The sequence below is a fragment of the Hirsutella rhossiliensis genome (assembly GCF_020360975.1).
Source record: "Hirsutella rhossiliensis strain HR02 chromosome Unknown scaffold00037, whole genome shotgun sequence".
Classification (NCBI taxonomy): domain Eukaryota; kingdom Fungi; phylum Ascomycota; class Sordariomycetes; order Hypocreales; family Ophiocordycipitaceae; genus Hirsutella; species Hirsutella rhossiliensis.
Window position 1 is genome coordinate 28,898 of NW_025408703.1, and position 11,491 is coordinate 40,388.

The 11,491-nt window shown below is 43.6% G+C and overlaps 1 protein-coding gene across 1 annotated transcript; it reads right to left on the reverse strand.

The window, feature by feature from the left end:
• Positions 1–2,481: 2,481 nt before the first annotated feature.
• Positions 2,482–3,455, reverse strand: HRG_12031 (arylesterase domain-containing protein; the record flags this gene model as incomplete). Its single annotated transcript, XM_044870501.1, has 2 exons — positions 2,482–3,156; positions 3,207–3,455. The coding sequence occupies 2 exons, from the start codon at positions 3,453–3,455 to the stop codon at positions 2,482–2,484; spliced, it is 924 nt and encodes a 307-aa protein (XP_044714418.1).
• Positions 3,456–11,491: the final 8,036 nt, after the last annotated feature.

Here is an 11,491-nt window from a genome sequence, read left to right on the forward strand (position 1 = left end):
CGGACAGCTGCAGCTTCTCGAAAATGGAGTACGGCGTCACGAACGGTTCTAGCTTGTTCGAGTTAGAGCCGTAAACCAGTACTATGACCGATATATCCAGGCGTATCGCGTTGGTTATGATCATCGCGAGAACGTAGCGCAGGAGCTTCGGGTGTTAGAGGACGAAGTGCAATCGCGAGTATAAGTCGATCGACTGGCCCGTGATCATAGTGCATCAGCCAATAAGGACACTGGAATGCACGAAGCCCGCCGGGTCAACATGCAGGAGCTGGAGCAGGTAGCCCACGACATTAAAGGCGATGCCCCATGTTGCAACGACAAGGCCCCAAAAGTAAGCCGCGAAACTGCTTAAAGGTGCTTGCTATTAGGAAATTGAGCTCCACCGTTATAGAGCGCAATGCTGATGAAAACGACGATGACGACACAGAAACCTAGTCATAGGCCCTGGATCGCCGTCACGTCATCACTTGAATCCATGGCAGACGGCTACATATGGTTACGCCGCGCAGGAAGTTGCCCGGAGGGCGGGTTTGTATACCATGGTCGACAGTGTCAGGGAGACCGCCGCTGTGCGGAGGGCTGCACGATCGTCATATCGTTGACGAGAAGGCGCGTCCTAGGCGGTAAAGATGACAACAGCTTTGGTGTATGCCGTGAACGCCGGCCGAGAAGAAAGCCAGCCTGCCGCATGCAGAAGCGCGGCATTCGTCTACAACCATTTAAGCCCCAGTCTGGCGTCAAGGCGCCGAAAGCGACAAACTAGGTTAAGGCAAGTAGGCAGTAGTAACGTGGCCGCGAACGAGACCAACCGGTTTGTGTGGTCGGTGCCGAGAGTTGTCAAAGGCGTTGAGCTTTCGGACCTTTAGGGGACACGGCTACCGGACCCCCTTCGCTCCTAACCTAGTTCCCTCAGCACTGAGATTGGAATCCGTGAAGCCTGCATGAGGCGGAAAGCAGGATCTAAGAATTTGGAGCGAGAAATCGCCACCGTGCGCGTCTGGCATTGGATATTATATCTTCTTCACGAAAGATGCATCTATGGCCGAGATGGATTATCATGATTTATCCCAGTAAGCATGAGGTCAACTGGCAGCGTCAGGAGAGATGGTGGCAGCTCGGCGAGTTTAATGCCACGAGGTCGCACTCTTGCACTGAACACCTCCCCTTCTACCTTAGGTGAACGAACTTAGGACCAGTTATTCTACAACTTTTAGGTAGTCTCTGACTGTTTAGGGATTCCAAACGCTCCTTTACAGGCCGAACTTTTGTGACGGCCGAGAAGAATGCGCAAGCGCTCGACTAATCTCCTCCGCACTCAAGCCACGGCCCGCGATGCTCTGTTTTAATGACCAATGAAATTGCCGCCCTATATACAGTCCAGATACGTCATCTAGGTTTCTATCCAGCACGTGGCTTCCAGCCCTCAATCCAAATGCCCATGGCGCTTTCCGGACCAGAATGCTGGCGAAAGGGCTTGAGCTCAACCGTTGGTGACAGCTGGCCAGCCGGCGTTGGGCAGCCAATCGAACTCTTGACTGGATCGACGACCCAAAGGCGATCATTTATCAACACCAAATTCTCAAAGGTAAAATCAGTTCTGAGTAGGGAATATTAAGCAAAGTCTAATCGGTGTGTGAGCCGCCCCGGGCGACGAAGCGCTCAATTAAATTTTTGTGTAGCCTGGGCAAGCAGCACGGTCCGGCATGGGCCAAACGACCAAATCGAATAGTCCCATGTTACTAGGATGACTATTCAAGGAAAGCCGTGGCAAGCAAATGAGATTTTACTCGTTTCTCCGCCCGCTGTGTACATGGACATCTACATCCCGAAAGTGTACAGGGAGATTCTAGTCCCTTCAAGGCCTGTGGTCTCCTGGTGTCGAACCCTGCTTGAAGGCATAGAGGGAGACAAGCCAAGCCTCGGCTTCCTCGGCCCCTGATAGTGGCTGACCCTGCCGGCTCGTTCTAAGGGGACCATCGCCTATTTTGCTTGTTCCATACCTGGAGTGTCTTAGGGCATTGGCAATGATGAAAAGGAGGTCTCATCTGTTCTCCAGCTCAGGTTGTGGCGTGACAAGTCCCATCACGGGAGGAGTTTGCACCATAGAACGCAAGTCGCCATACGACAAGCCGCTCACACCCCGGCTGTAAACACTTAGACTCACAAATCAACTCCAATTGACACAATACTCTTGGACAAGAATCCTGTGACGAAGCTGCGCCCGGCGACGACCCCGTTGATGGAGGGATCGGTAGCAACCAACACAGCGGTGCTCGAGCTGCGAATTCGGTTGCCATCATCCTGAAACAGCAGGCGTTTGCTCCATCCCCTAGGCCCACATCATTTCGAGCATTGCTTGTTTGCTGCCCGGCCCGCAGGGTGCCACCTTCCATACCATGACGCCGTCTTTGGCATGGGGTCACGACTGTTTTCTGCAGATCGACGGCTCTTGTTAAGCCGCAGACGATAAAGCCACTGGCGTCAAATGTGCATTCGCGAAGGGGTCCGAAAAGTAGCTCGGGTTGTCAAGGTGGAGTCCAATTCAATCGATTCAACGACGTCGATCCGGCGGGCTGTGCTGTTCGAGTCCATGCCTTCAAATGTACCTAGATGTAGCACCCCGCTCGCCGCGCTCCCCAACAACACGTCCTGTGACGTTTTCCCGTGGCCAAGGCCGTTATTGTTATGCAAACCGGCAAGGGCAACCGAGGCCTTGACATTGTAGCTGTCGTCCGTCGGACTACCGGCGCTGGCAGAAAACTCGACGTAGAGCGTAGTAGACCACTTTGCTTCGTAGTAGAGATCTTCAAGCATCCTTAACCATCCGTCCCTGTAGTAGTGGTCGTTTGTCACGAAGAAGGATGTCGGTGATAGGGCCAAAATGTCATTGGGCGTTGCTATGAGCGGATCCCAGACTGAACGAACGTGTCGGACCGTGTCGGATCCGATGACGTAGTGAAAGACTTCGACCACCGAATAACTCTTGGGCGCACTAGCGTTGGCTTTTTGGAAGTGCTCACGGCTTGGCTTATGGTTGACCGCGAAAACGTAGACAGCCTCACCCTTCCGTCTACTAGGATCGTCGATTATATCGATGCCGTGTGTAACGAAGGGCGGTTCGAAATTTTCAAAGTGCAAGGCCCTGGCCTTTAAAGTCTGCTACGAATGAGCAAATGAGGACATGGAAGAAGCAAAAACGGACGTACTCTTGGGTCAATGATCCGGATATTGCCTCGAGCCTTGGAGGCAGCTGTCGGATTATTGAAGTTGGCAAGAGGTGGAAACCACGAATATCGGGTAGATTCCACATCTTCGCAAGCAGTAAAGAGCAGCTTGCTTGCTTCATGATAGTGAAGGTCCTCGCAATGCAAGGTGTTTCCGATGATAGAGACATCCTTTGGCTGTATAGAGTCTTGGCTTGCGGGCGTTCGGAACACGCCCAGAACGAGAGTCATCCGCCGAAGGCTGGTGCCATAGGTATAAGACCCAAGAACTGCCAAGAGAAGCACAAGACCTGGAGCAATATAGAACGAATTGCGAGCGGCCATGATATGTAATCCACGGCCAACGCAAGCCGTTAGAGAAAGCATACAGGCTAGGACGATTTCAGATGAAGTCAATGCTAGGGCAAACGAATGCCTCAGGTAGCTAAAGCGGTGAGAGAACAAGGCAGGCCGGATTTGGTTATAATAAGCGGGAACTGATTTGTATTTTTACTACCCTCCTCTAATAAATGATTTGACTGGCCAGCGCCACCCCGCATTGCATCTTTTGCCGAGTTGCATGGCGCAGCGTGTGGGGGCACAAGTAAACGAGCCTGGGTACTGTTGGCTGCTGCCCGCTGTGGTCGTACGTGTCCCATCTAGTACCCCAGTCGCTCAATCATGTGGGGAGAGTTGATGAAGGCGCATCTCTCCATCGAATCTCTGTCTGCTGATGGCAAGATGAGAGCGGGGCCCGTCGAAAGCTAACAGACCCTCAAAGGGACCTCCCATCATATATAGGGCGGTTTCGTTTAGGGTGGGAAAAGCCGCTCGAACCCTTGAAAGGTCTCGTGGCTCTTTAGCCACGGTCTGCCTGTGCTTGCAAATGTTGACCACGACCTTGAGCCCCTGACCTTTAAATACGAGTCGGAAGCCGTTGGATAGAACGGATAGCCATTGACATCGTAATGCGAGAGGTTTCCGAAAATATACGCAAACTCCGAGTTATAAATAGGACCGAGTCCATTTTGGTGTTTGCGTGAGCAAGTACAGTCGAGGATTGTCTGGTTCCAGTTGCATAGGTAAACGGCATTGCCCGCCGTGTTAAGGCGCTCAGCATACTATACAGCCGGACAGGTCATAGGAGATCTCTGAAAACCCGCCGATCGAAAGAATTTATTAGACAGCCTAGCTCCTGGTTTGCCTAGAAGTCGGATATAGGGTAGAGCGAGAGACGTTGATCCACGTTATCTCTTATTAAACCGGGCGCGTATATAAATATAAACTTAAAAGAATTATCTATAGTTTTAATCTTATTGTCTATAAAAAAGGTTACTCTTAAGCAGGGGCTTAAGAGCATAGTAGAAGAAGTAGGGGCATAGAAAGGTAAATTAAGTAATATATATCTTAGTCTATCTATTAGGATAAGGGAGGGGCTTATATAGGTATAGTAACTATATATAGCTAGCTAAAAGAGGGCATTAAGGTATTCCTATACCTAAGTTAGGCCTATATAATGTCCTTAGGCTAGGGGAGTTATATTAGTTAGGCGGGCTTCCTTATATATAACTATTAGGTCTACTAGGCATAACTATAGCCTCTTATACCTACTCTCCTTAATATACCCTTGCTACCCTAGCTTCTAGATAATAGGCAATAGGTAGAAGAGCGTTTAGTCTAATAAATATAAGGCTATTCTAATATTAAATTCAGCTACTTTATTTTCTATTTAAGGAGGTTATCTAAAAATAGGGAGGCTCCTAATTATATCCTACAGGAAAGGTAAATATAATAAAAAGGAAGTTTATTCGGCGGCTAGTGCTCGAATAGTATATATAAAAAAATAAAAGCCAGGACCTAGGGAGAGGATATGGGAGAAGCTATTTCCTCTCCCTTTAGGTCCGTTTATGCCCGGCCCCTAGGGCGTGGTTATATAACCTGCTCTTCCGCCCTAGGGAGTCGAACTTACGATTAATAAGGTTATATAGCCTGCTCTTACCGTTTAACTAGTAGTTATAAGTTATATTTATAACCTTCTTTATAAGGAGGGGTATATGGGGCATCCTTTAAGTAGCCTAGGTACTATAGTACCTTTGCGGCAACGTAGTCCTTTAAGATAAAAGTAATTATAAAGGTAGGCTTTCTAATAATATATTCCTTATATTAATTAGTCTTAATTTAATAAAGCTATTGCGATTATCGTAAGTTTAAGCGCTATAGTATTATACTATTTAATAGGTAGTCTAGTAATAACTTTACTTCTTAGTAGTAAATAGGGCTAACTACCCCTATATCTTTATAGTTTCTTAACTAAATTAAGATCTAATTATACCGTTAGAATCCTTAATCTTAGTATATATAGTTCTTATAAAGAGAGATATAAGAAGTATATATAAAATACAAGTGAAATTAGAAGTAAGGTCGGATAGGTAGGGCAGAGATATTTAATTCTTATAGGGCAGTAATTATAGTAGGGAGTAATTATTATATTACCTTAATTATCCTTCTTTCCTTTATCTAACGGTCCTCTTTATACCTATCTAGTATCTTAATTAATAAAGAAGATCCTACTTATAAATATTCTTTTAACTTATAACGACCGGTATTATTCCTAAGGGATAAACCTATTAAGGGGTTTATATTAGTAGATATAATAGGGCGTGGTCTAAGTAATAATAAGTATATTACGTTAGTAATAAGTTAGAGGTTATAGACTATAAACTATAACTAGGTAATTAAGTAATCGGAATTAAAGATAAGATTATAATAGGGATTATAATAATTATATTAAAAGCTAAAGAGCTATCTATCTAAAAGAGTAAAAGTAGGTAGCAATATATCTATAGTTACCTTACTATAACGATATTGCTTATTATATTTAGCTTATTTAGTCTACTTAGTACTAATCTAGCTAATCTAACTAATTAAACTAATTAATACTTAGTTTACTTAGTATCGATTATCCGATCTAACTAATCTAACTAATCTATTATATAACCTTTATATTAACGGTTCTTCTATAGTCTATAGCGCCTAGCATCTTACGCTTCGGCTATATAGCTTATATTCTAACCGTCTTCCCCTTTATAACGACCGGTGTTATTCCTAAGGGATAAACCTATCGAGGGGTTTATATTAATAGATATAATAGGGCGTAGTCTAAGCAATAATAAGTATATTACGTTAGTAATAAGTCGGAGGTTAGAGACCGTAGACTATAACTATGTAATTAAGTAATTAAAATTAAAGATAAGATTATAATAGAGATCGTAATAATTATAATATTAAAAGCTATCGAGCTAAACCCTTATCCTTCCTAGGATATACTACTAATAGTATATCTAGTTATATTTAAAAATCCTATTCTTATAATTCCGATAAATCGTATTAATAATTAGAACTAGTATCTTAGACTAAGATCTATAGTATTAAAATTATACCTTACTCCTATTATTTTCGGTTAGGTCTAACTTATAAGGTCGGCGAGCGTTTTAATTAGTATTTTAAATATACCTCCGTAGTCGTTCTTATAATAGTTATAATATAGCGTTTGCCCGTTCGTTTTATCCCTTTCCTTCTTTATCCCTTTTTTTTTTACTAATATTCCTTCTTTTCTAGTTTATCGTATTATAAATTAATAGTAAAAGATTAATTCGGACGAACGGAAAGTAAAAGAAGCATTAAAGGAAGCGATAGCTCGCCTAGCTCGGATTAAGAAATAGAAGCGTTTCCTAAAGGACCGAGGTAGTAAGTTATTTTAGCGGGGTATATAAGCTATTACCATGCCCCACCCCCCTTTCGGTAACACCCACCTTTCGGTAGCGCATTAGGAAATATCACCAAAACCCATCAATTTCACTTACACCGATTCCAGCCAGCTTTGAAGATATTCACAAGCCGTCACTTGGAGTAGATAGAGGATTGATTGAATTCTACTTTTCGATGGTTGAATGTTTGTACAGGGTCTGGCCTGTGCGTACCTTGCGCGAAATTACCATCCAACCCCTAATCTCCTTCCGCCTCCTGACGAGGATTCTTCTCGTTATTCCTCCACCACATGACCAAAATGACCTTAAAGCGGCCTCGGGTATTTATACGGAGGATATTATAGCTAATGCGATAATTGATGTCACAAAAAACGGCTTGTCGCAGTACCGCGCCGCCCAAAAGTATGACATACCTCAGCAGTCTATTTCCGACAGACTCAAAGGCCAGGTAGCCCTGGCTGATCAGATCCAGCCTCGTCAACTCTTGAGTAAGTCTCAGGAAGCTCGCTTGGTTTCTTGGATCCTCCGCCAAGAGTCTCTCGGCTATGCTCCCTCCACAGTCAGATCCGCGCATGTGTGGAGGCTCTTATGAAGCAACTGAACAACGAGCGGACAGTGGGGCGCAACTGGGTCTCTAAATTCATCAATCGCCATCCGGACATCAAGAACAAGCGTGGGAGACGTCAGGAAGCTAACCGATTTAATGCTTTTACGCCTCGTGCGGTTCACTGGTTCTTCGATATCAGGAAAAGGAGTATGGATGGATTAAACCAGAAAATACCGTGAATGTTGACGAAGGCGGTATTATGTCTGGCTTTGGTGAGTATTTGGCTTGTCTTTCATTACTTTTACTAACCAGACTCTTTTGCCAGGTTTGGATAGTCTTGTGGTTGGGAGTGCAGACCAAAACGGAAGGCCCTTCTGAAAGGGCCACAGTCCCGCAACTGGACCTCATTTATTGAAGCTATCACCGCGGACGGCCGTGTCCTTACCCTGGCATTATCTTTAGGGCAAAGAACTTCAGAAACAGTGGTTCTTGACGGAATTCGGCAAAATAGCCGACTGGCATTACATAACGTCGCCCAACGGATGGACGGACAACCATATCGCTATTGAGTGGCTTGAGAGGTCTATTTGCCCCAGACGCGACCAGCCGATGCCTCAGATGCTAGACTGATCATATTAGATGGACATGGAAGTCATGCAACGGTGCGTTTCTTTATCCACCTCTGTAGGAATTACCGTTAACCGGGACCAGGATGCATGGATGGCCACATGCTTTTGAACAACGTTTATTGCTGTTACCTTCCTGCCCACTGCTCTCATGGCCTCCAGCCGTTAGATAACGGTGTATTCAATGCCTCAAGGCAGCTTACCGGAAAGAACTTCAGAAATTGACCTGTTTGACCGATTCTGCGCCTGTTCATAAGGTCAATTTTATACGGGCATATGCTAAAGCGCGCGAGGTTGGAATGACGGCAAAGAATATATTGTCCGGCTGGAGGTCACTGGGAATTGGCCGATCTCACGATCCAAGGCATTGCGGCATCCAGAAATTCACGCGGACATTGTAGAGACGTCTCCAAAGTCCGCGCCATTTTGGGTTCTGATGATACGCCAAGAAACAGCCGCCAGATTCGCGATTTCGGAAAGAACAAGACTCCTGGCACCCGGAGACGATACGCCGTGATAGCTAGAGGCTTTGAAGCCCAAGAACAGACGCTTGCCGAGCACAGCAACAGAATCGCGAAGCTAGAGGAAGAAGTGGCCCGGCTGCAGAGAGCAAGAAGAGAGCAATTCCGAACCCGAACAGACGGTTCATGACTCTCAGTGAAGCTTTGATGGCTGAGGAAGCCATTCCCAAATTAAAAGCCAAGAGATAGCCGTTGTGCTGAATTCTGACACAGAGGAGGAGGCGGTCTCAGAGGTGGAGACAGCTTCAGTGATCGAAGTCAAGGTGGCACCGAAGCCCTTCCAGTCACCACCAGATCCGGGCGAATGGTAAAAAGCGCCGGTACATATAAGAGCGTCCATTTCTCTACGGAATGATATAATTTTTGTGTTTATAATGTTAAGTTCTGATCATATTTCATGTAGTTCAAATGGTAGACTTTTGGTGGGGATATTTTCTAATGCGCTACCGAAAGGTGGGTGTTACCGAAAGGGGGGTGGGGCATGGTAATAAAGAAGATAGTATAACGCGTTCTTCTTAAGATAAATCGGTTTATTTATTAAATAAGGAGTCTATTACTATTAATAAGGTTTAATCGTTTAGTACCTTAGATATATTAAACTAAGATACTATTCTTAGTAACCCTATATTTCTAAGTAAGGTTCGCTTAATAGAACTATTAGAGTAAAGAACTATAGTAGGTTAAGTGCTTAAGTAGTTCCTAAGTATTTTCTTCCGTCTATATCCTTTCTACTTAGTAAGGTACTCTTATTATTAACCTTATTTTCTTATATCTAGTATTTATTTAGCTTTATATTCTTAATTATTATCGACTTTAATTTTTTCTTATAGTTTAGCGTTTTATAGCGCTAGTGCTAATAATAAGATATAAAATATTAGGTATATCTATATTATTATTTATAGCGAAAGTTTATAGTTAACTTTTAAAATAGTTTTCTTAACCTTAAACGGTCTAAGTTTCTTAAAATCTAATTTATTACTTAGTTGTTTTATTTTAATATTTCGTCGTATAAGGTAGACTATATCTCTTATAAGGGCTTTTGCCTATATAGCCTAGGCTAAGGTCTAGGCTAAGTCTATATATAAGCGGCCTCCGCGCTATAAGCTAGGCCGTACTTCTCTTCCTTTTCCCCTTATAGATTATTAACCTTCTTTAACGGACCGTACCTAAGCTACGCCTTTGCCTACTCCGTAATAGTATAATCTACCCTTTATTTTACCCTCTCCGTATCCTATATATAGAATAGCTATTTTTAGCTGCCTTTAAAGCAACGTTTAATTACCTGGTCTAGTTAAACCGCCTACGCCGGTATATATATACGAAATATCCGCACTCTATAGTTATAAAATTAAGGCGAACGTAATACTTAGTTCGCCCGGCAATTAAGACCTCTTATAATAGTAGGGCTCCGCACGACTAAGAGCGGTACTGCCGCACCTTAGTAAGTTTGATAGCTCCTCTATAGAGCTCGAGCTATAGCTACTTTATATAAAAGCGAAGCTCTATACCGATAGCGACGTAATAGGGATATCCGCGCTTAATTTAACTATCTTTACGCGAGCCTATCCTAATGCCTATAAAGGTATCTCTTGCCGTTTACGCGTATTAGTATAAATAGACTAGCCGACCTCCTAAAGCTCCGTACTAATTACGGCGAACCTAATATAGCTAAGTCGGTAGGCTAAGAGCTTATAATGCTCCGTTAAAAGCGGAGTAAAGCTATTCCGCCTACTTTAACGGGACGAGGGCATATACCTAAAGCGCGTAGCACGTAGCTAAGGATTAGTAGAGTAATTAACTGCGTAATTATCTAATCATCGGTCCTATATATAGCTCTAAGGGCCTTAGATTATAGATATAAGTCTTAGAGATTTCTTTACTCTATGCCTCTTCGTCTCTACTAGAGTCGCGTAACTAGCGGCCTTTACTTTAAAGGGGAAAACTAAAAATTTAAATTAACTATAATTAAGGAAGATGCCTAATTAGATAATCGAGGTCTTTATAACGCCTTTAAGTATACTTAGAAGTAAGTTAGAAGGGGAGTACTAGGGGTCTTATCCCCTAACGGGCTAATATCTATAAGGGTACGATCTTACCGTTAAACTCCTCCTAGCGACTTTCCGACCTAGGATGCTAACGGAAAGGGCGCGATAATAATAAGTAAGGTTCTCTTCCTAAGTATATAAGTAAGTAAATAAACTATCGATAGAACTTTTCTCCTTTACTATAATCCTTTCCCTTTATATCCTTTATTCCTCCTTTACCTACGAGGCTACTCGTTTAGCTCTTTCCTATTTTTGCTCGCGTATTTCCTTCTTTAGATAATTATCTACTACCCCGTATACGCTACTAAGTATTCGCGCTTATTATTCCTAGAGGCGTTAGGGAAACAAGTAGTTAGCGTCTTTACTAGTCTATAGCTTTAGGTATAGCTAGATTAAATAAGCTATAGAGTCTTATAGGCTAATCGTTATCGCGTTACTAGTAGTCCTATATAAATATATAGAATTATAGTCGTTAATATCCTAGCGGTAGTTTTAATATATTCCTAGGTTTTTAACTCCTTCGACTTAGGAGGGTTTAAAACCTAGTATAAACCTATAGGACCGTAGCCGGAGAGGCTATTACTATACTTCGTTTCTAGGAAGTAACAGGGCGTGCTATAGGCGTTACTAGAGTCTTTAGCCTTAGTGTAATTAAGGGTTTAGGTTAGGGTTTTGGGTTAGGTTAGAGGTTAGGGTTAGGGTTTTAGGGTTAGGTTAGGGTTAGGGTTAGGTTAGGGTTAGGGTTGGGTTAGGTTAGGGTTAGGGTTAGGGTTAGGGTTAGG